This window comes from Anomaloglossus baeobatrachus, chromosome 1 (assembly GCF_048569485.1).
Source record: "Anomaloglossus baeobatrachus isolate aAnoBae1 chromosome 1, aAnoBae1.hap1, whole genome shotgun sequence".
In the NCBI taxonomy this organism is placed as follows: Eukaryota; Metazoa; Chordata; class Amphibia; order Anura; family Aromobatidae; genus Anomaloglossus; species Anomaloglossus baeobatrachus.
The window spans coordinates 300,957,063-300,983,190 of record NC_134353.1 but is presented as its reverse complement, the minus strand read 5'-3'; the positions used below and the strand labels follow the sequence as shown (position 1 = coordinate 300,983,190).

At 44.0% G+C, this 26,128-nt stretch overlaps 1 protein-coding gene across 1 annotated transcript in view; it reads left to right on the top strand.

Annotated features, from left to right (window-relative positions):
* LOC142312151 (melanopsin-B-like) overlaps window positions 1-26,128 on the top strand; it is a 353,734-nt gene that overhangs the window by 220,133 nt on the left and 107,473 nt on the right. Inside the window, exons 7-8 of the mRNA XM_075351056.1 lie at window positions 11,285-11,392; window positions 23,811-23,985. Of these exons, the coding sequence (XP_075207171.1) occupies window positions 11,285-11,392; window positions 23,811-23,985 (283 nt within the window). The remainder of the gene's footprint in view (window positions 1-11,284; window positions 11,393-23,810; window positions 23,986-26,128) is intronic.

The following is a 26,128-nucleotide window of genomic DNA, read 5'->3' as shown; positions in this document are numbered from 1 at the left end:
CAAGCCTCTTTAAACACACAGCTCTGTGCAGCCTTCACGAAGACCCCGCGTTCCCCAGTGCAGAAGCCAAATCCCTGCATCCCACAACCCTGGCCCACACAACCTATGCCCTGCACCACAGCGCTCCGGTCAGTGGCCTCCGTACACCAAGATGATAGTGTGGGCAGGCGGAGGTGATGGACGGTATAGGCAATTTTCATATATGAGACCTCATTTACTTCTGCAGCGGCTAACCTTTTTTTTAAAAAAAAATAGTCCCTTTGGCCAATCAAATGGGTCGATCCCAGCTTTAGCCAATCAAACTGTTCGATCCTGCCTTCAGACAGAAGGACGTGTTCAGCATTATATTATGCTAGGTATGGAACCCATTCTACGCCCGGGTGGTGAGCATTTTTATTGGCACATTTTTAATTTTATTGCAGCATTAGTGAATAATGTACAATGGAGATCAAAATTGGAGAACAACACACAATTTCCTAAATGTTAAAGTAAACCTGTCACCGCTGGTGACACTGTATGGACTAGCATGTTAGTACACCCCGCAGGTCAGGACCTGCTGCGTTCAGAACGCAGTGAGTCCTGAACGTGGGCACATACCCTAACTGGCAGCATAACTTTCCAGTATGAACTGACTGCAAAAATGGTGTGCCATTCCAAAGTGGCTCAAACTCTATGGCAGCAGGTTGTCCAGATGAAGGCCAAAGGGGTGACCCCATCAGTCATAGCAAGAGAAGTTGGTCATTCCAAGTTTATGATTTTCCTAATATTGCATGTTTACAAGATCATAAACTCTTTCAAGTCCCCCAAGAAGGCCGATCACCCTCGAAAGCCAAATGCAAGAGAGGGTAGGATAATGTGAAGAATCTCCATGGGTAATCATTTCAACACTGCAGCAGGAATTGCTCAGCAGTTCAGCACTGAAGATGGTAAGGATCTGTCTCATCATACAGTGTCATGATGTTTAAGAGCAGTTGGGCTAAAAACCCACTCTGCAGTGGCCAAACTGGAGGAGAAGTAGTCCACAGTTAATCTTAGTGATGAAAGCAAGTTTAATTTATTTGGGTCTGATGGGAAACATTATGTTTGTCGACAAACTGGGGAAAGACTGAACCCAAAGTGTGTTAAGAAGTCAGTGAAAAATGGTGGAGGAAGTGTCATGGTTTGGGAAATGTTTTCTGCAGCAGGAGTTGGACCTCTTATACAGCTACATGGCAGAGTGAATGCAAGTGAGTGTCAAAACCTTCTTCAACAACACGTGATTCCTTCATTGCGTTCATCACTCAATCAGTCAGCAATATTTATGCAGGACAATGCCCCCATCACACAGAAAATGGGTAAAGTAATTCCTTGGAACAGAAAACATTAAAACAATGAAATGGCCAGCACAAAGTCCTGATCTAAACCCAATGGAAAACCTCTGGAAAATCCTTGGTGACAAAGTTATGGCCAAGAAACCCACAACAGTCAAAGAACTGTAGAAGACACTGGGAGAAGATGGACCAAAAAACTCCAGAACAGTGTGAGAGACTAGTGATATCCTGTGGCCTCAGGTGTGCTGAAGTCATTCAAAGCAAAGGCCTGTACACTTCCTACTGATTGTGACTGTTGTTACCTTCAGAAAACTTAGTTATAATCGTTCTCTGTGTTACAGTCATTGTTATTCTCTAACTATGGTCATCATGTTTTTGGCAAAATAAAGCTTTTAGCTTGATAAACTTTGGATCTTTTGTAAAACACTGTTCTACAAAAAACCTTCAAATGTTGATCAATGTAGATAACATTAATTTTGAAAAAAGCAAGTGATCATGCATTGTTCTCTAATTTTGCTCTCCAATGTATATAATGAACCGTATACTGAGGGGACTGATATATATAATTAGCTGTATACTGATAAAACTGATGTACATAATGATCTGTATACTGAGGGACAGATATACGTAATGAGCTGTATACTGAGGGACTGATATATATAATGTGTGTTATACTGAGAGATTGATATAATGTGCTGTATACTAAGTGACTGATGTATATAATCTGCTGTATACTGATAGGACTGATATATATGTGCCGCCCCCGTGCCAGCAGCCGCTCACTGCTCGGGCCCAGACCTTCAAGGGTGGTGGCTCGAGGGTCTCCGGACCAGGGGGTCTTGCGGACATGCCGAATAAATGGGGGGGATGTAGATGTATGGGCTAGACCATAGTAAGTTTGTGACGCCACCCACGGTATGTGGTGAGGTGGGACACCACCACTGCTGTTACGGGGCACCCGGGAGAGATGTTGTGCAGCAAGTTGTTAACTCCTCTGTGGGCAAGGATGGTGGCCCCAGGACCCGGTTGGTGCATGCAGGGGAGATGATGACCGCAGAGGGTGCTGGTGTACTCACTGTTAGTAGAACACACAAGTCTCTGGTAAACCAAGGTGGCGGTGGGCGGTGCCGCGCCCAGTTGTGTTCAGGATCCTCAACCCGGCTGGTGGTCTCTATCTCTGTCCTTTGCACTGTTTTAGTAGAAATGACTTCCCTGTTTGAAACGTAGGAGTCCGCTACTGGCTGGATGTGGCCTAAGGAGCCGTGCCCACAGACACTAGCCCGTCAGATCTATGGGCCCTGGCGGTGACCTCTTATCCCTAATCGGTGGGCTGTTGTCTTCTATGAGGGACTTTGGGTGTTACAGGACCTCTAGTCCTGGCCTCAATCGGTTAATTAACCAGTTCCACTTGTTTCTGGTTCCTGGCTTCAGGGTCCGAGTACTCCCCTTTGTGCTACGGTTTCCAGGTCGGTTCCCTGTGTTGGTACTGACGGGCTACAACCCTGACCCGGTCCACCTCGGTTCCACCGAGTCATCTTCCCGTCTCCTGCTGACGGAGACCACCATCTGCCTCCTAGCCAAGGCACCAGGGCTCCTACCCTGGTACCATTCAACTTGAACTTCACCGCTAGAGCTACCTTTAGCTCCAGCCCACACTCCTCTCCAAACTGAACTCTAAGCTTATCTGCTGCTTTTCCTGCTGTCTGGACCCCTGGGTGGGCATGTCCCAACCGCCTGGTCACGCCCACTAGTGTGTCTATCTTTCCCTAAGGGGGAGTGACTAGGGTTTACTGGTTGGCTGTGTGTTTCCTAATGAGGGAAGGTGTTATGCGGGGGCCTAGCTGTGACTACCTGATTTTGCCAGGGCGTCACATATATATATATATATATATATATATATATATATATATTGTGAGGTATCAACCGGCTGTATTACAAAGGGCCGGTATGTTTTGCAGAAGCGTGGGTGCTCTGCAATGTGAAGTTGGCTGGGACCTGGGGTTCCACAGGATTGCATTACATGCAGAGCCATGGAAGGGTGTGTGATGCTGATTACACGCTCCTTACCACCTGTGGGTGTGGCTCCAGGGGTTAAAGCAATCCTGTCTCTGAACCTGGGAGGAGTGTGTCTAGGGCAGTCTAAAGAGAGACTGACTCTAGACTTCCAGTGTGTGTGCTGGAAACGGGGAGAGCAGAAGCAGGGTGTTTTGCTCTGCTCAGGAGACCTTCTCCTGAAGGAAGGGGCTTTTAAGTCCATGTGCAAAGCCTGGCTGGAGCCAGGGGGAACTTGGTAAGGACACTAGCCGCCTTCAGAGGAAGGTAACCCGGATTGGACTTTAAGGTTAAAGCCAAGTACTGACAAGGGTCGGTGACACGTGTGAGGAAGTCCAAGAGTGTGTGGACTGTATATTATATGTTGGACTTTGAGGACAAAGCCAAGTACTGACAAGGGTCAGTGACACATGTGAGGAAGTCCAAGAGTGTGTGGACTTTACGTTATGTGTTGGACTTTGAGGATAAAGCCAAGGCGTGGCATCTTTCTGTTATGGGACCTAGCATGGTTTATTTGAGCTGTTAATAAACCATATGGTCTGTTAAAAAGACAAATTGTTCCGGTGTGCGTTAATCCTGATACCTGATGTGTGGCCCCCATACACTTGGGGCCCCACATCGTTACAATATATATATATTTATACATATACAGTATGGTCTCACAAGGGGTCTGAGGATCTCATCTTGGTACCTAATACAGTCAGGCTACCTCTGGCAAGCACATGGAGGTCTGTGCGGACCTCCAAAGAAATGCTACCCCACACCATTACTAACCTACTGCCAAACCGGTCATGCTGATGGATGTTGCAGGCAGCAGATCACTCTCCACGGCATCTCCGGACTCTGTCACGTTTGTCACATTTGCTCAATGTGAACCGTTTTTCATCTGTGAAGAGCACAGGGCACCAGCGGTGAATTTGCCAATACTGGTGTTGTATGGCAAATGCCAAGCATCCTGTACGGTATTGGGATGTGAGCACAACCCCCATTTGTGGACGTCGAGCCTTAATACCATCCTCATGGAGTTGGTTTCTAACCGTTTTTTCAGACACATGCACATTTGTGGCCTGCTGAAGGTCATTTTTAAGGGCTCTGGCAGTGCTTCTCCTGTTCCTCCGTGCACAAAGGCGGAGGTAGTGGTCCTACTGCTGGGTTGTTGCCCTCCTATGGCCCCCTCTACATCTCCTTGTGTACTGGCCTGTCTCCTGGTAGTGCCTCCATCCTCTGGACACTAAGCTGACAGACACCGCAAACCTTCTTGCCACAGCTTGCATTGATTATGCCATCCTGGATGAGCTGCACTACTTGTGCCACTTGTGTGGGTTATAGAGTCATGCTACCAGCATGGCTATCACACAGAGTTCTAGCAGCAGACACATCTCTAGAAGAACTGTTAAGAGGAGACTTTGTGCAGCAGGCCTTCATGGTAAAATAGCTGCTAGGAAACCACTGCTAAGGACAGGCAACAAGCAGAAGAGACTTGTTTGGCCTAAAGAACACAAGGAATTTACATTAGACCAGTGGAAATCTGTGCTTTGGTCTGATGAGTCCAAATTTGAGATCTTTGGATCCAACTACCATGTCTTTATGCGAGCAGAAAAGGTGAACTTATGGACTCTACATGCCTGGTTCCCACCGTTAAGCATGGAGGAGGAGGTGTGATGGTGTGGGGGTGCTTTGCTGGTGACACTGTTGGGGATTTATTCAAAATTGAAGGCATACTGAACCAGTATGGCTACCACAGCATCTTGCAGTGGCATGCTATTCCATCCGGTTTGCGTTTAATTGGACCATCATTTATTTTTCAACAGGACAATGACCCCAAACACACCTCCAGGCTGTGTAAGGGCTATTTGACTAAGAAGGAGAGTGATGGGGTGCTACACCAGATGACCTGGCCTCCACAGTAACCAGACCTGAACACAATCGAGATGGTTTGGGGTGAGCTGGACCTCAGAGTGTAGGCAAAAGGGCTAACAAGTGCTAAGCATCTCTGGGAACTCCTTTAAAACAGTTGGAAGACCAATTCCCATGACTACCTCTTGTAGCTCATCAAGAGAATGCCAAGAGTGTGCAAAGCAGTAAACAAAGAAAAAGGTGGCTACATTGAATTACCTAGAATATAAGACATATTTTCAGTTGTTTCACACTTTTTTGTTAAGTATTTCATTCCACATGTGTTAATTCATAGTTTTGATGCCTTCAATGTGAATCTACAATTTTCATGAAAATAAAGAAAACTCTTTGAATGAGAACGTGTGTCCAAACTTTTGATCTGTACTGTGTATATACAGTTAGGTCCAGAAATATTTGGACAGTGACACAATTTTCACGAGTTGGGCTCTGCATGTCACCACATTGGATTTGAAATGAAACCTCTACAACAGAATTCAAGTGCAGATTGTAACGTTTAATTTGAAGGTTTGAACAAAAATATCTGATAGAAATTGTAGGAATTGTACACATTTCTTTACAAACACTCCACATTTTAGGAGGTCAAAAGTAATTGGACAAATAAACCAAACCCAAACAAAATATTTTTATTTTCAATATTTTGTTGTGAATCCTTTGGAGGCAATCACTGCCTTAAGTCTGGAACCCATGGACATCACCAAACGCTGGGTTTCCTCCTTCTTAATGCTTTGCCAGGCCTTTACAGCCGCAGCCTTCAGGTCTTGCTTGTTTGTGGGTCTTTCTGTCTTAAGTCTGGATTTGAGCAAGTGAAATGCATGCTCAATTGGGTTAAGATCTGGTGATTGACTTGGCCATTGCAGAATGTTCCACTTTTTTGCACTCATGAACTCCTGGGTAGCTTTGGCTGTATGCTTGGGGGTCATTGTCCATCTGTACTATGAAGCGCCGTCCGATCAACTTTGCGGCATTTGGCTGAATCTGGGCTGAAAGTATATCCCGGTACACTTCAGAATTCATCCAGCTACTCTTGTCTGCTGTTATGTCATCAATAAACACAAGTGACCCAGTGCCATTGAAAGCCATGCATGCCCATGCCATCACGTTGCCTCCACCATGTTTTACAGAGGATGTGGTGTGCCTTGGATCATGTGCTGTTCCCTTTCTTCTCCAAACTTTTTTCTTCCCATCATTCTGGTACAGGTTGATCTTTGTCTCATCTGTCCATACAATACTTTTCCAGAACTGAGCTGGCTTCATGAGGTGTTTTTCAGCAAATTTAACTCTGGCCTGTCTATTTTTGGAATTGATGAATGGTTTGCATCTAGATGTGAACCCTTTGTATTTACTTTCATGGAGTCTTCTCTTTACTGTTGACTTAGAGACAGATACACCTACTTCACTAAGAGTGTTCTGGACTTCAGTTGATGTTGTGAACGGGTTCTTCTTCACCAAAGAAAGTATGCGGCGATCATCCACCACTGTTGTCATCCATGGACGCCCAGGCCTTTTTGAGTTCCCAAGCTCACCAGTCAATTCCTTTTTTCTCAGAATGTACCCGACTGTTGATTTTGCTACTCCAAGCATGTCTGCTATCTCTCTGATGGATTTTTTCTTTTTTTTCAGCCTCAGGATGTTCTGCTTCACCTCAATTGAGAGTTCCTTAGACCGCATGTTGTCTGGTCACAGCAACAGCTTCCAAATGCAAAACCACACACCTGTAATCAACCCCAGACCTTTTAACTACTTCATTGATTACAGGTTAACGAGGAAGACGCCTTCAGAGTTAATTGCAGCCCTTAGAGTCCCTTGTCCAATTACTTTTGGTCCCTTGAAAAAGAGGAGGCTATGCATTACAGAGCTATGATTCCTAAACCCTTTCTCCGATTTGGATGTGAAAACTCTCATATTGCAGCTGGGAGTGTGCACTTTCAGCCCATATTATATATATAATTGTATTTCTGAACATGTTTTTGTAAACAGCTAAAATAACAAAACTTGTGTCACTGTCCAAATATTTCTGGCCCTGACTGTATATATATATATATATATATATATATATATATAATATATAAAGCTCAGTGTACGTGTGTGTGTGTGTGTATGTCCGCTAAAGGAATCCGCACTGTCACATTTACAATCACGAAATTTTGCACAGACACTCCATCAGTGAACGTCATAGACTATGTTTGGGCTCGAAAATTTAACCCCGTGCTTTCCAGTTACTCTACAAAAATCCTGCAGCCATTAAACTGAATGGAGCTGGGAGCTGCAGGCTATAAATAGCAACTGTCAGTGGTTGCTATAGGAACAAAATAAACTGTTAGTATAAGATAGGATAGACGGATAGAGAGAGACAGAAAAAGACAGATATAGAGAGACAGACTGGGAAAGAGACAGACTGGGAAAGAGACAGAATGGGAAAGAGACAGCCGGGGAAAGAGACAGCCCTGGAAAGAGACAGCCCTGGAAAGAGACAGCCGGGCAAAGAGACAGCCCGGCAAAGAGACAGCCCGGCAAAGAAACAAACCAGCAAAGAGACAGCTGGGCAAAGAGACAGCCGGGCAAAGAGACAGCTGGGCAAAGAGACAGCTGGGCAAAGAGACAGATGCCCAAAGAGACAGATGCCCAAAGAGACAGACCTAGAAAGAGACAGAGCGGGAAAGAGACAGAGCGGAAAAGAGACAGACCTGTAGAGAGACAGCCCTGGAAAGAGACAGCTCTGTTAAGAGACAGCCCGGCAAAGAGACAGATGGGCAAAGAGACAGACGGGCAAAGAGACAGACGGGCAAAGAGACAGACCTAGAAAGAGACAGACCAGGAAAGAGACAGACCGGGAAAGAGACAGACCAGGAAAGAGACAGACCGGGAAAGAGACAGACTAGGAAAGAGACAGACCAGGAAAGAGACAGACCAGGAAAGAGACAGACCAGAAAAGAGACAGACCGGGAAAGAGACAGACCAGGAAAAAGATAGACGAGGAAAGAGACAGACCAGGAAAGAGACAGACCTAGAAACAGACAGCCGGGCAAAGAGACAGCCGGGCAAAGAGACAGCCGGACAAAAAGACAGCCGGGCAAAGAGACAGACGGGCAAAGAGATAGATAGGTAAAGAGACAGACGGGCAGAGAGAGAGAGACAGACAGATACAGAGATTGAGACAGATAGACTGATGCAAATACAGACAGAGAGATAGAAATAGACAGACAAGGAAAGAGACAGACATCGAGACAGACAGGCAGCGACACACAGACAAAGACTGGGAGAGAGACAGAGAGACAGTTACTATCCCGAGCAACACCCGGGTACTACAGGTAGTATATATATATATATATATATATATATATATATATACTGCTCAAAAAATTAAAGGGAACACAACCAACCGAATATAACTCCAAGTTAATCAAACTTCTGTGTTTGTGTGAGGGTGGGTATTTTTCAGAGTGGCAGTGGGAGTGTCCTTTGGAGAGGGGCGGCATACGGTGGATATTTTGCAGAGGGGCAGCATTGGGGGAATATTTTGGAGAGGGGAAGTGTAGGGGGACATTGTGGAGAGAGGTAGCGTGAGGGAATATTATAGAGTAGGGAAGATTGGGGGGAATATTATGGAGAGAGGCAGTGTGGGGAACATTATGCAGAGAAGTGGCATGGGAGGAATATTATAGAGAGAGCCAGTGTGGAGGAGATATTTTGGTAAAGGGCGGAATTGGGGGATATTTTGCAGAGGGGCTGTGTGGGGGGACATTATGGAGAGAAGTAGCTTGGGGGATATATTATGGAGAGTGGGCAGTGTAGGGGTAATATTATGGAAAAGGGCAGCGTGGGGGGATATTTTGGAGATGCAAGACCAACAGTTATTTATTCCAGGGTGCAGCATGGGAGATATTTAATATTTATGGGGTAGTGTAATAATACTTTATTTTTAAGCACACTGTGTTGAAAAGTGCTGCTAAAGACGAAGAGGAAAGTCTTTAGAGACAAGCTCTGGCTGTATAATCTAATCATGGAGTCTCTACTTCATGGAGTCAGAAGAGATGGGAATGACTCCAAACCATTCAGAGAAAAAAGTGATTCAAGGAAAGCTTCTTTTTATAAGAATTTTCTCTTTTTTACTTCATATATAATAAGCAATAACAACCATTAGCATAATTTCTCTTCAAGGAAACATTTAATTTATTTATACCATATGAAAAATACAAAGGACATGTCAATTCACTCAAATGCTTGGTATGTAACAGACCATGTATAAATGATCACACTCCTTATCACAGGTACATTTTAGGGCATTGCTTCCACGTTTACCAACATGTTAACATGGGAACCATGTCGACAGCATTATCTTCGATTCTTATTATCTTTGATTCCTTCGTGCAAAGCAGCTCACAATGGTTTCCTTTCTTACAGCAGGGTAAGTATATCAGAGTGCAGTATATAACCTATTCCTTACCATTAATTATTGCACATACGACTCATTTTTGAACCAAATAGACTGCAGAAGACACATTAGCAGCAGTAAACACGGCATACAAAGTCCTTGCTATTTTTCTGCCTTTCCATGCATTGTATTTTAACTTTATATGCATCAATTTTCAAAGGTGCAGCATATCTCACCATGTCCGGAATAAATTATGGCACATTAGGCCAATTCTTTAGCAGGATTATTCGTTATGTTTCCATATAAGATATACGGTGTGGTCAACTTTATTTCAAAAGGATTTCTTGCAAAGGATTTAAATGAGTTGATACGTCATTTGTGCTTTTCATACAGTATACATAAATCAAATGTTTCCTTGAAGGGAAATTATGATAATGGTTGTTATTTGCTTAATATATATCAAGTAAACAAGAAAAAAGTCTTATAAATAAGATCCTTTCTTTGAGCTGTTTTTTTTCCTCTGAATGTTTTTTGCATACAGCTTATGGCCCCCTTCACACGTCCGTGAAACACGTGCGTGTTTGGTCGGTTTAGGTATGTACCAGAGACACAGACACACGTGATCCAATGTTATTTAATGTTTGTAGTTACACGTGCGTTATTCTGTACGGTCCGTGTGTCCGTGTGCGTGAAACGTATGTGTATCTGTATTACACAGATGCATGTCCGTTTTCTGCACGGAACACGCACACACGCACCCAATTAAAGTCTATGGGTTCGTGAGCACACGTACGTGACACGGATATATCTCCGTATGCTCCGTGTACGTTTTGTGCTTTTTTTCTAACGATGTCGGTCATTTTTTTTTCTGTGTATGTCAGTCAATCTCCCTCAGTCCGTCAGTCAGTCTCTCTCTCTGTCTGTCGGTCGGTCTCTCTGTCTTGTCTGTCCCTCTCTCAGTCTGTCGGTCAGTCTCCCCCCTCTCTCATATTCACCGTTCCCCGATCACCGGCGCGGCGCTGCACAGCTGTTAAAAAAACTCCGGCGGCTTTTACTATTTTGAAAAAGCTGGACGCTCATTAATCAATCTAGTATTCCCTGCTTTCCCCGCCTATCGGCGCACTCACTGTTAATTTGTCCGTGTTGTGATAGTGAGAGCTATATACTATACTTGCTCTGTTATTGATTATAGGTTGGTTTTACAACCCTACGTGTTGTGTGGTAACTTTTTTAACAAATTATCATTAAAAGTTATATTTTAATTGTCACCACAATATTATTTATACCATTGCTTGGCTGTTTGTTTATGATCTGGTAGAGCATCGACACTTTTTCATTTCTAAGTAGCGAGTAACCCTAAAGCCGTACTTTTCGTACGAGTAGCGAATAGCATGGCTTTCGGGTTACTTACTTAGCGAGTATTTCCCATTGACTTACACTGCACCCGCTACTTGTAACAAATATGCAAGTAGCGGACAGTATTTGCTAACAGCATAGCGAGTACGAATAGTCAACTACTTGCTCAACACTACCCTAAATCTATTGCTTAATAAATAAAGAATGTCTTTTTTATTTTGGTATTAGATGAAAATGTTCATATTATGTACTCATTATTTATTCATTTCTCTTTTAGCCACGGTAAATCTTTAACACCGTATTCCAAAACAGTTCCTGCAGTTATAGCTAAAGCTTCTGCAATTTATAATCCGATTATCTATGGAATAATACATCCTAAGTACAGGTAAATCTTTTGACATTTAAATATAACAATCAAACAGTATGGTAGATGATTATTATCCTTTAAAGAATATTTGTCCTTATAAAAAATAGTGCCAGTATGTGTAAGTCCTTGAGTTAGCTATTAATGGTGGTACCAACCAATAATGCCATCAATATACAGTACTGTGCAAACGTTTTAGGCAGTTGAGAAAAAAATATTGCAAAATTAGAATGTTTTAAAATACAAATGTGTGAATAGCTTATTTTTATGAATTAACAAAATGCAAAGTGAACGAATAAAAGAGAAATTGAAATAAAATTAATGACATTGATTTTGAATTCAAAACAGCATCAAAGCATCAATTCTCCATGATGTTATCTTAAAATCCCAGATAAACTAAAAGTTGTTGAGATTAGGGCTCTGAGTGATCTATATCAACACTTCCAAATCATCACTTCCAGAATTCCTTTTTCTTCTGTGTTGCTTAATGTCATTAGCTGTATGTTTGGGATCTTGCCTCACTGATGGTAATGTATGATGGAACAGTAGATGCATTGCTCATCTTTGAGGACACTACAATATGGGCAATATTGAGGATAGAAATTTACCGCAGCATTTAAAAAACACACCATGCTTACTTCTAGTGTTAGGCAAAACCGCAAATGTTCGGGGTCCGCGGGTTCGGCCGAAATAAAAAAAAAAGTACAGCCGGACTTTGCTGTGTATCAAAATACAAGGGACCCCATGTGGCTTTTTTAAACCCTTAGGGATGAAACCAATTTTATACTTAAAGCCCAGGCCATTTTTTTCAATTCTGACCAGTGTCACTTTCATAGGTTATAACTCTGGAATGTTTCCACGGATCCAGGTGATTCTGACAATGTTTTTTGTGACATTTTGTAGTTCAGGATAGTTATAAATTTAGAATGATATTATTTGCTTTTATTTGTCGAAAACAAATAAAAAATTTGACTGAAATTTTGAAAACTTTGCAATTTTCAAACTTTTAATTTTTATGCCTTTAAACCAGAGAGTTCTGTCAATCAAAATCTAATATATAAAGCTGAGTGCATGTATATATATGTATGTATGTGTGTATGTCCGCTAAATGAATTTGCACCATTCCATGTACAATCACAAAATTTTGCACAGACACTCCATTTGACTCAGGGAACGTCGTAGACACTGTTTTGAGGGGAAATTTCAACCTCGTGCTTTACAGTTATTCGCCAAAAAAACTGCCTCCATTAAAGTCAATGGAGCTGGGAGCCACAATGCAGCCAGAACTTCAGAAGAATACACAGCCATGCCATAAATGGAATGTTGGTGTGTCACAATGCAGCCAGACACAGACACAGACAGACAGACACAGACAGACAGAAAGACATAGAGACAGGGAAAGAGACAGGGAAAGAGACAGACAGGCAAGAAGACATAGAAAGTGACAGGGAAAGAGACAGGCAGACAGACAGGGAAAGAGACAGACAGGGAAAGAGACAGGCAGAGACAGACAAGGAGACAGACAGTGAAAGAGACAGACAGTGAAAGAGACAAAGAAACAGACAAAGAGACAGACACATACAAAGAGACGGAAAAAGACAGACAGGGAAAGAGACAGACAGACAGGGAAAGGGACAGACAGGGAAAGAGACAGACAGGGAAAGAGATAGAGAGACAGACAGAAAAAGAGACAGAAAAAGAGATAGAGACAGAGAAGGAGACAGACAGAGAGGCACAGCTATAGAGGGAGACAGACAGAGACTGGGAGAGAAACAGAGAGACAGTTACTATCCCGGGCAATGCCAGGTGCTACAGATAGTAGTTAATAAACTACATTTCCCACATGTCTTATTTAGATCAGCACTAGTGATGAGCGAGTATGCTTGTTACTACTCGGTACTCGCACGAGTATCACTGTACTCGGGCTACTCGGCGGGTACCGAGTAATTTCGCGATATTCGTGCTGTACTCGTGGTCTTCATCCCTGCATGTTGGCGCTCTTTTGAGAGCCAGCCCTCATGCAGGGATTGGCTGGCAGACGACTGCAATGCCACAGCCCTGTTAGTTGTGGAATTGCAGTGATTGGCCGGCCTGCACAGCGTGACCGAGCCTTTATACCGGCGGGCGCGCTGTGCTCTGCACACAGCCATCTCATATTCCATGCTTTCCACGCCCACAGGCGCCTATGATTGGTTGCAGTGAGACACGCCCCCACGCTGAGTGACAGGTGTCTCACTGCACTCAATCACAGCAGCCGGTGGGCGTGTCTATACTGTGCAGTAAAATAAATAAATAAATAATTAAAAAAACCGGCGTGCGGTCCCCCCAATTTTAATACCAGCCAGATAAAGCCATACAGCTGAAGGCTGGTATTCTCAGGATGGGGAGCTCCAAGTTATGGGGAGCCCCCCAGCCTAACAATATCAGTCAGCAGCCGCCCAGAATTGCCGCATACATTAGATGCGACAGTTCTGGGACTGTACCCGGCTCTTCCCGATTTACCCTAGTGCGTTGGCAAATCGGGGTAATAAGGAGTTAATGGCAGCCCATAGCTGCCACTAAATCCTAGATTAATCATGTCAGGCGTCTCCCCGAGATACCTTCCATGATTAATCTGTAAATTACAGTTAAAAAAACACACACACGAAAAATCCTTTATTAGAAATAAAAAACACTAACAAAGTCCCTCATCACCAATTTATTAACCCCGACAAACCCTCCATGTCCGGCGTACTCCACAGTCCTCCAGCGTCGCATCCAGCTCTGCTACATTCAGGTGACAGGAGCTGCAGAATACACCGCCGCTTCGGTCAGCTTCACACAGCAACTGAGGTGAGTAGCGCGATCAGCTGCTGTCAGTCAGGTAACTCACGGCCACCGCTGGATCCAGCGGTGCCGCGATTAACCTCAGCAGCTGATCGCTATACTCACCTCAATTGCTGCATGGAGCTGACCGGAGCGGCGGTGAGTAGCGCGATCAGCTGAGCTGTCACTGAGGTTACCCGCGGCCACCGCTGCATCCACCGCTGGATCCAGGCAACCTCAGTGACAGCTCAGCTGATCGCTATACTCACCTCAGTTGCTGTGTGAAGCTGACCGGAGCGGCGGTGTATTCTGCAGCTCCTATCACCTTCATGCAGCACAACTGGACGCGACGCTGGAGGTCCGTGGATTACGCCGGACATGGAGAGTTTGTCGGGGTTAATAAATTGGTGATGAGGGACTTTGTTAGTGTATTTTATTTCTAATAAAGGATTTTTCGGGTGTGTGTGTTTTTTAACTGTAATTTACAGATTAATCATGGAAGGAATCTCGGGGAGACGCCTGACATGATTAATCTAGGATTTAGTGGCAGCTATGGGCTGCCATTAACTCCTTATTACCCCGATTTGCCAACGCACTAGGGTAAATCGGGAAGAGCCGGGTACAGTCCCAGAACTGTCGCATCTAATGTATGCGGCAATTCTGGGCGGCTGCTGACTGATATTGTTAGGCTGGGGGGCTCCCCATAACGTGGAGCTCCCCATCCTGAGAATACCAGCCTTCAGCCGTATGGCTTTATCTGGCTGGTATTAAAATTGGGGGGACCGCACGCCGTTTTTTTAAATTATTTAATTATTTATTTCACTGCACAGTATACACACACACACCGGCTGCTGTGTTTGGGTGCAGTGAGACACCTGTCACTCAGCGTGGGGGCATGTCTCACTGCAACCAATCATAGGCGCCGAAAAGCAGGAAAGCAGGGAATACGAGATTGTTTAATCTCCGGCTTTTTGAAAAGAGGAAAAGCCACTGGAGTTTAGTGAACACAGCTGTGCAGCACCGCGGCAGTGATCGGGGAACGGTAAGTAAGAGAAAGGGGGGAGAATGACCGACAGACTGTGAGAGGGGGACAGACAAGACAGAGAGACCGACAGAGCGAGACCAACCGACGGGAGATAGAATGAAAAAAAAAATGACCGACATCGCTAGTAAAAAGCACAAAACGTGCGTTTTGGACATCGGAGTGCCACACAATGTTTTACGTAAAATCTTTCATGTATTAATCTCAAAAAGTAACATACACCAGCTCTATCTCACTATTGGGTATGTGCCCTTAACATTTCCGCCATGAAAATTCATTTTGGTGTCATTTTGGAAGGTTTTCTGGTGAGTCCGTAAAAATGGCGTAAAACGCGGACAAAATTGTTCACAGCTGTGACTTTTGAGTGATAAATGCTTCAAGGGGTCTTCCCCATGCTGTTGCCATGTCATTTGAGCACTCTTCTGAGACTTTTGTGACATTTTTAGGGTTTCTACATGCTGCCGGGGGTCATTTCAGAAAAATACTCGGGTCTCCCATAGGATAACATTGGGCTCGGTGCTCGGGCCGAGTACACGAGTATCTTGGGATGCTCGGCCCGAGCCTCGAGCACCCGAGCTTTTTAGTACTCGCTCATCACTAATCAGCACAATTTTTGAAACTAAATTTTGGTAGGTTAGGATGTTAGAAGGGTTCAAAGTTAATCAGCAATTTCCCATTTTTTCAACAAAATTTACAAAACAATTTTTTTAGGGACCACATCACATTTGAAGTGACTTTGAGAGGCCTAGGTGACAGAAAATACCCAAAAGAGACACCAATCTAAATACTGTACCCCGCAAAGTACACAAAAAACTACATCTAATAACGTTTACTAACCCTTCATGTGCTTCACAGGCCCTAAAGCGATGTGGAATGAAAAAAAACTAAAATTATCATTTTACCTAAAAATTTAGTTTTAGCCCCAATTTATTCACTTTTAGAAGAAATAGCACAACAATATGGACTCCAAAATATGTTACCTCACATGTGGTCAGAAACCTCTGTTTGGACAAATAGGAGGGCCCGAAACAGAAGGAGCTATATTTGAATTTTGGAACACAAATGTGGCTGAAATACTGTAGATTACAGGCACCATGTTGCATTTGCTGGGCCCCTAAGATATCTAAACAGCAGAAGCCTCCCACAAGTGACCCCATTTTGGAATATAGAACTGTTAGGTACTTCACAGATTTTGATAACATTAGGGCTTCATATTGAAAATTTTTATTTTTTTCACAAATATGTTGTTTTAGCACCAAATTTCTCATTTTTTCAACAGGAAGCACCAAAAAGTGGACTCTACAGTTTGTTATCAAATTTCTTATGAGTACAGGGATATCCCACATGTGGCCAAAAATCTCTGTTTGGAGAAACTGTAGAGCTTGGAGCGGAAGGAGCACAATTTGAATTTTGGAAAAGCTGAAATGAATTGCGGGCACCATGTCTCATTTGCAGGGATCCTAGGGTATCTATACAGCAGAAACCCCCACAAATGACGCCATTTTCTAAATTAGACCCCTCAAGGATTTTATTCAGGGATATAGTGAGCATTTTGAATCTACAGGTACTGCCCAAAAATGTTGCGGTAGCACCAAATTTCTCACTTTTGTGCCCATGATCCGACGAAACCGCATCTAGTACACAGTGCCAGCCCTCCTGCAGAGATCTGAGTGTTGCACATGGCAGAACACAGCTGCCCATGCCCATAATCAGGGTTCAGCCTGCTGTGGACTTTAGCTATATTCTCCCTGTGTAGAACACTCTCATCTCTACAGCAGAAATTGACATGCTGAGGCTCAGGAAGCCACGCTGGATGTCAGTTTATGCTGCAGAGAAAAGAAGCACAGTGGGCAGGAGAGTTAAAAAAATCCTTCCACTGTGCTTGTACTGCACAACGCAGCGTTATGTATGCAGCAAAAACAGTCTGCGTCCAAAACGCTACCCTGATCGTGTGTACATAGCCTAAAAAGCTAGGATGGATGGATGGATGTCAAACACATATGTAATATCCCACCCCTTGAATATTCTAAGCTGGCACCTTTTAGTGACTTTCATGTGGCACTAAAGGGGGCTCAGACTTGTAATTAGCCAAAAAAATAAATAAATAGTTAAAAAAAATGACGTGGGGTCCCCCCTCCCCAGTTTTGATAGCCAGCTATGGTAAAGCAGATGGCTGCAGCCTGCAGACTACAGCTAGCAGCTTCACCTTGTTTGGTAATCCAAAATTACCCCCCCTCAAATTGGATCACCAGCCAAGATTAAGCTGACAGCTGGGGTCTGGTATTCTCAGGGTGGGAAGAGCCATGGTTATTTGGCACTTACCAGCCTAAAAATAGCAAGCCGCAGCCGCCCCAGAAGTGGCGCATCCATTAGATGTACCAACCCTGGCACTTCACCCCAACTCATCTCGTTGCCCTGGTGCGGTGGCAAATGGGGTTATATAAGGGTTTGATACCAGCTGTAATGTCACCTGGCATCAAGCCCAACGGTTAGCAATATCTCGGGATCTATCAGATACCCGACATAACTAACTGTCAATAAAAAAAATAAATAACTAAAACATTTTTTATTTGAAAAAACGCTCCCCAACACATTACCTCTTTCACCAATTTATTGAAAAGAAAAAAAAAGATTTGGTCCACCGTAATCCATTTTGGAGGTGCCACGACGATTCTGAACCTTCCAGAATATGTGAGGCACGCTCAGATAATGTATTTCCCACTCTCTGGAAGTGCAGACCCTCCATGAGAGGAGTGTGGCTGCAGTGACCTGAGAATGCTGCACTCACACTGCCCCAGTCCAACCGAAGGCAGAGTGACCTGCAGTAACCTCATTCCAGAATATGGGGGGCACGCTCAGGGAACATATAACCCATTTCCTGGAAGTGCAGACCCTCCATGTGAGGGTACTGCACTCACTCTCCCCTGGTCTACAACATGCCAGTATGAGCGGCAGTGAGCTCAGCGTCTCACTGAACGCAGGAAGCCGGCTGACAGCTCTGCGCATGCTGCCGACATCTTTTGTGAAGAAGGAGAGATCACGGGGGATCAACGCTGCAACAGGTAACGGGGACACCTGGGAATACTGGTTGGGTTATAGGGGGTGACCGGGCTGGATCTGGGGAGGAGTTTTCTGTTGTATATGACATGTCACATGCAACAGAAATCATAGGAGGAGGATGAATGTGGTTGGCGCTCCACACATGCACCACCATCCTTGAAGATTGAGAGGTGGTTGGGGGTTGGGGGGACACTTTGGCGACACCGAGGGGACCGGTGGAGGAGATTTAGCTCCCATCTGACATGTTTGATAATGCCAGGTGGGAGATAAATCATTTTATACCAGTGCCACCATTTATTGTAAAGTGATCATCTTTATACGGTGTATACCAATGATCACGTGACCAGGGACCACAAAAAAACAACCGGAATCGTGATCTCCAGGGTCTCAGCTACCCTTGATAGCTGACACCCCAGAGATTTTCTGATGCTGAGGGACGCTATTCACTTTTTTCTTTCCACCATCTTAACCATTTTAATCCGTACGGCCGTCATAAAGGGGTTAAAATTATTTAAATAAATAGTTTAAAAAAACGACATGCGGTCCCCCCAATATTGATACGCTGCCAAGACAAAGTAGACAGCTGGGGGCTGATATTCTCAGGCTGAGGAAGCCCATGGTTATTTTATTTAAATTATTTAAAAAAAAGCTGCATTGGGGTACCTCGTATTATGATACACAGCCAAGATAATGCACACAGGTGGGGGCTGCAGCCTACTTTATCTGCATTGGGTATCAAAATACGGGTGACCCTACGCTTTAATTCCAATTATTTATTTATTACACTCTACTTTGGGGAACCAGACAGCTAGGGTGTCCACAACCAATCACAGACACCAGAACGTCAACAGTTTGACTGCAACCAATCACAGCCACTGTCACAGAGGGTGGGCAGGTGAAGCAGTGAATATGCTCGGGTGCAGTGTGACAGCTGTTCAGAGAGTCGGTAAGTATAACTGTCCTGCTTTAACTCCCATTTTGCTGCATTTTTTTTTACGTTTTTATCCAGTTGGCCAAACCCAAACACTAACAAGGGGTCTATGCACAGGCACTAGTTGTCCGATACGGATCTTGAACTTTTCAGTTCAGGTATGCCCATTCCTACTTACTTCCCTTCAAAATTAGAGGATGTTGAGAAGTGCCATCAGCACAGAACTGGCAGCAACTAGTATTCTGTATCAGCAAAATGACCTCAAACATGCAGCCAATGTAATTAAGAACAATCTTCAGAATAAAAAAGAACACAGAAAACTGGAATTGTTTATATGACCACCACAGAGCCCTGATCTTAACATTGATTCTGTCTGGGATTACATGGAGAAATGAAAGGATTTACGCATGCCTACATTAACAGAAGATCCGTGCTTAGTTCTCCAAGTTTATTGAAACAACCTCCCTGCCAAGTTACTTCAAAAACTGCGTGCAAGTATACCTGGAAGATTTGATGCTGTTTTGAAGGAAAAGGGTGGTCACTCTTAATATTGAGTTGATTTCAAGTTTTCTTGTGTTCATTCATTTTGCATTTTGCTAATTGATAATAATAAACTATTAAGGCTCAGTCTACACTGAATCCGTAATGAACAACGGAAGAATAGATGCGGACATGCTCCACTTAATTACCTGGTCCAGTGCTGCAGATGGAACAAATGCGAACTCCTGACTGTTGCTGGGGTTTTAGCAGTGCTCGTTGCATCTGTAGCACGCCTGACTATATCAGGGTGCTACAGGGAACTACATCCTGTTCCCCAGGGTGCTAGACCCAACCCCATGGTTCCAGGTTCCCAATAACCGGTGTCACACCATCAGCACTACAAATCCTAACCACACCTCACATCAAACCTGTCACACACACCAGTGGGATGGTCAACCTAGAGTAGGGCCACCCACCTAGGGGTTAGGCAGACTGGTGGGAGGGAGGAAGAGAGAATCGAGAGTTAGCCCTCAAAGAGTGAGGGGCTGGGAGTAGTAGCTCCCGGTGAGTGAGACCAAGGTTGGGTCGCAGACGGTGGTCCGGGACCACAGGAGTCGGGGACCAGTAGCAGTAACATTGGAAAAGGGTGCGACAGACATAGTCTTGGAGGACTGTCGGCATCAGAAAACTAAAAGAACTGACCGGTACCAAGCACAACGGGGTACAGAACCCTAGGTCAGGAACCAATTCAACGTCCTGATAATTAACCTTGGAGGGAGATTATCTTCATGAACTTTCCTGAGAGCTCAGAGATTGAAGGCATCAGCACAATGCGGGGGATAGGGTTCTCCATATAAAGCAACCCACTGAAAACCCAAGTGCCAGCCATCAAGAGCACAGCTACACTACACATAGGTAGCGGGGCCCTAACAGCTTCAAGCCAAGGGGCCACAAAAGACAACTAAAATTGTGCACGGAGGCAGGGTCCAGATTACCAAGTGACACCGGCAGGAGCGGACACCTGGACGGGCTCCCCGCAGTGGCAATGGTACACAGAGACTTTGGTTTACCACAGTGTGTGCGTCACTCTATAATCCTCATTCAGCACCACGGCTACCGCAGTGAGTACCCTGACCCCTGCACCCTGTCCTCCCAAGGAATCCACGAAAACCCCAGAGTCCATGGCCATCCCTACCTGCGGAGGGACGGACACTTTGCTGCCCCACACCATCTGCCCCGGTACTCCCTCCAGCAGGGGCGGTACTCCCAATACGGCAACTCGCAGGTGGCATCACAAATTTCTCCCCTGTAAATATCCCCTTTTTAAGGATCTGAGTGTTAGCTGAGCCCGGGTCCGGACCCCTCGAGCCACGACCACCCCGGATCCGAGCATCCCAGTCTGAGCCGGAGCAGCACAGTTGTCCATTACTTTGACATTGAAGGCCTATCCAGCTGATTGGGGGTGCAGGGTGTCAGACCCCGGTCGATGAGACATTGATGACCTATCCTAGAGATAGGCTATCAATGTCAAAGTAGTGGAAAACCTCTTTAGGCATTCTTACTTGGCAGCATTTTTTCTGACACCTGTCTCAAACTTTTATACAGTATAGTATCTCTCATACTGATTCTCATTTGATTTCCCTAGGAGGCAAAGCCGCACTTATGCAATCATATATCACATACTCTTGTATAGGTGCAAAAACTAGGCATTGCCACCAAAAAACCCTATGAGGGATGTAATGCTATTTGTGTTGATTGTTATCCAACTTCCCAGAAAATCTATAACAGCTAAAGAGAATTTTTGAGTCAATGACATAAAAGGTATAGCTCAAAGATTATTATATCTATTTTATTTGAAATAAAGACTATGTACTCATTTTTTCCTCAGTAGCTGCCATCTTTTATGTGTATAGAGTACCATGAAATACACAGTAGCTCCAATTAACTTGTTTTTACTGGTAGCAAGAATACATGGGACACATGGGAACCCCAGGCATAGCTGTTGTAAATATTACATCTTGCTTAAGAGTTAAGTATGTAAATGCCATGGTCACTAATGTGCAAGGCTCCCAGCTTAATTCATTATTGATTGACTTTTTATATATCACATAAAAATTCATGCAGCATTTGAGACATTAAAATAACCTAATTTTTGGCACTTAGAACACAGAGACACAAAAAGCGAATGTTTGGATTCACATTGAAGTCATGAATTTTCTTTCTATTTTTAGTGTTTGCTTTTTCAACCTCCAGACATATTTTTCTGCTCTTTGATTGTCCCAGCATCCCACCATACTGTAAAATACAATAGTCCCTGAAGTTACAATATTAATTGGATCAAGGACAACCAGTGTTAGTTGAAAATACTATAGTTTGAAACCATAACCAAGAAAAATAAAGTTTAAAGAAAACATAAGAACAACAATACAAATTAAACAAATACATATAGAAATTAGAAAGAAATGTTGGGAGCTGGAAATTACCATACTTTCTATGTTGAGGACAGGAGCTACGGAAGTACTCTATATACTATTAGGATGTAGATTTCCAAATTGTTGGATCTTGCGTGTCTCTCCAGTTTTCTATTCACATACATGGCATTATAGTTTAAGGATGTAGAATCTCTACTTGCATAAATCGAATAACAGTAAAGGGGGCTTTACACGCTACGACATCGCTAATGCGAAATCGTTGGGGTCACGGAATTGGTGACGCACATCCGGCCGCATTAGCGATGCCGTTGTGTGTGACACTGATGAGCGATTTTGCATTGTTGCAAAAACGTGCAAAATCGCTCATCGGTGACATGGGGGTCCATTCTCAAATATCGTTACTGCAGCAGTAACGAGGTTGTTCGTCATTCCTGCGGCAGCACACATCGCTCCGTGTGACACCACAGGAACGAGGAAGCTCTCCTTACCTGCCTCCCGGCCACAATGCGGAAGGAAGGAGGTGGGCGGGATGTTACGTCCCGCTCATCTCCGCCCCCCCGCTTCTATTGGGCGGCCGCTTGGTGACGTTGCTGTGACGCCGCACGGACCGCCCCCTTAGAAAGGAGGCGGTTCGCCGGTCACAGCGACGTCGCCGGGCAGGTAAGTATGTGTGACGGGTCTGGGCGATGTTGTGAGGCACGGGCAGCGATTTGCCAGTGTCGCGCAACAGATGGGGGCGGGTACCCACCCTAGCGATATCGGGACCGATATCGCAGTGTATAAAGCCCGCTTAACACTATAGGGATTCTAAAAACAAATGTCTTCCAATGAAATAAAAATAAAAGAAGAAATAAGCCCTAGTAAATTTAATCCCCTACATCTTCATCACTATTGTTCCCTGGCTGGTCTCTGTTTACCTTGCTGAAACCAAAACATAAATCTTGTCAATTACTGACCACATAAGTCATATCATCATGAATGGCTCCTGACCTTTGTGCCTAGTATATAACTGAAGCCAGTGGCAGACGTACCATTGGTGCAGCCTGTGCAGCCGCACAGGGGCCCAAGAGGTAAGGGGGCGCACTACCACCTCCAAATCATTAAGCAGCTTTTTCCACAGACACAAAGAGGATACTGTTCTTGCACTTGGACCCTCTTCTGTCTAGGGCCACCACTGACTGAATCGGTTACATGGCCTTGCATTTCTAGCCAAATATGAAGTATAACAAAAACTGACTGGCAAAGACATCACATGCATGTCATTAACAGTAGGAATACAATAGAACATAAAACCTCACACTCTAGTTGTTTTAAGTCTTTGTGCACACATTAGGAAATAATAGTATTGCAAATACATAAACTCTTCCATAACCATATGTCATACAGACTGTAACTAGTGATGAGCAAGCACTACCATGCTCGAGTCCTTGGTACTCGTAACCAAAGGTTAATGCTCCGATCGGCATGACTCGAGTACTCGACTATAATGGAAGTCAATGGGAACTTGAGCATTTTTGCAGAAGATCTTCTGGAAAAATGCTCAAGTTCCCCATTGACTTGCATTATACTTGGTATACTAGTTGTGCCCATCCGAGCATTAACCAAGCACGGCAGTGTTCACTCATCACTAAATTGTAGCTAAAACTGTATTTTGTATTAAAAATAATAAAAAGTAATTTATCTTTTCAGGGAAACTATTCACAAGACTGTACCTTGTCTCCGATTCCTCATCAGACTACCAAAAAAAGACAGTATGTCTACATGCAATTTTGACTCTTCATTTCGAGGGTCTGTCTACAGCCGACAATCAATAGCTTTAAGGAAAAAGAACAGTTGCATTTCTACAGTATCTACTGCAGAAACAGTGAGTTCAGCTTTTTGGATCACACCATCAAATGGTCATTGTTGGTATTACAGGGATAAATGAGTAACAGGAGCGTAAACAAAAGTGATTCTTACTGTAAAATACATTTCATTCTCTTTCAGTTATTTTACGCACTCTGTACACTATCTGAATAAACAAGTTTTTATATTTTTATATATCCTTATACATAGTGTATATTTAATTCCTTATCATAACAAATGTCGAAAATTAGTCAGCACCTTCTAACAAGGCAATGACAGTAAGGAAAGCCTTAAGGCTACTTTACACACTGCGATATCGGTCCCGATATCGCTAGTGTGGGTACCCGCCCCCATCTGTTGCGCGATACGGGCAAATCGCTGCCCGTGCCGCACAACAGCCATCACACATACTTACCTGTCCGGCGACGTCGCTGTGACGGGCGAACCGCCTCCTTTCTAAGGGGGCGGTCCGTGCGGCATCACAGCAACGTCACTGAAGCGTCACTGAACCGCCGCCCAATAGCAGCGGAGGGGCGGAGATGAGCGGAACGTAACATCCCGCCCACCTCCTTCCTTCCTCATAGCGGCCGGGAGGCAGGTAAGGGGAGCTTCCTCGTTCCTGCGGCGTCACACGCAGCGATGTGTGCTGCCGCAGAAACGAGGAACAACTTCGTTACTGCTGCAGTAACGATTTTTAAGAATGGACCCCCATGTCGCCGATTAGCGATTTTGCACGTTTTTGCAACAATGCAAAATCGCTTATCGGTGTCACACGCAACGGCATCGCTAATGCGGCCGGATGTGCGTCACAAATTCCGTGACCCCAACGACTCCGCATTAGCGATGTCGCAGCGTGTAAAGCCCCCTTTAGAGAGAGAGAGGAAATCTAGATTAGGCATCTTTCAGATGTGGGTGATATTTCACGTACACCAAAAAATGGTACGAGTGTCATCAGTGACTAGGGTCCGAGTTTCTCTTTTTGTATGGCCACTGTTTTTCAATTTTTACCATCAGTGTTTCATCAGTGATTTTCGTATATGATAAAATAAATAAATTACTTACTAAGTTTCTCCTCTCTCCACTGCATTGTTAATTACAAATAGCACAGTGTTTGCACGTTGATATAATCATATAATCTGTAATGTGTCAGAGATTTCAGTGACCATCAGACTCCAGGATTATACAAAACTTTCTAAATATTTTAACAATTTAAAAATTGTGACATTTATTTGTATTCATATTCAATACTTTTAAGGACCACCTATCGCTGCAATTTATGAGGTAGGTCTCTAATAGTTTTGCACATCTAGAGGCTGACATTTTTGTCCATTCTTTTTTCAAACTAGCTCAGTGAGATAGGATGGAGAGCATCTGTGAACAGTAAATTTCAAGTCTTGCCACAGATTCTCAATGGGATTTAGGTCTGGACTGTGATTTTGACATTCATACACAAGAGAATGCTTTGATCTAAGCCATTCCAGTGTAGCTTTTGCAGTATGTTTAGAGTCGTTGTGCTGCTGGAAGGTGAACCTACAACCCACTCTCAAGTATTTTGCATCCTCTTTTCATCCAGAAGTGCCTTAAATTTGGCTCAATCCATTGTCCCATCAACTATAACCAGCTTTCCTGTGCCTGCTATAGAAAATCATCCCAACAGCATGATGTGGCCACCATCATGTTTGATTGTGGGGATGTTGTTTTTAGGGTGATGTGCAATGTTAGTTTTCCAACAAATATAGGGTTTTACATTTAGTCCAAAAACCTTTACTTTGGTCTCATCTGACCAGAATATCTTCTTCCAAATGCTAGCTGCATTCACTATATGGCTTTTTACAAACAGCAAAGAAGACTTCTTATCACTTGCTTTCAAAAATGTTTTTTTCTTGACACTCTTCCATAAAGGCCATTTTTGAGGAGAGTATGACTAACAGTGGTCCTTTGGACAGAATCTCCTACCTGAGCTGTGGATCTCTGCAGCTCTTCCAGAGTAACAATCGGCCACTTAGCTGCTTCTCTACTTAGATCCCCCCTTGCTTGAGATGCAGTTTAGGTGGTATGTGTGTAGTTGTGCCATACTCGGTTTTTACATGATGGAATGAACAGTGCCACAGATGTTCAGAAAATGGGCTATTTTTTTTATAACCTAAGCCTGCTTTACTCTT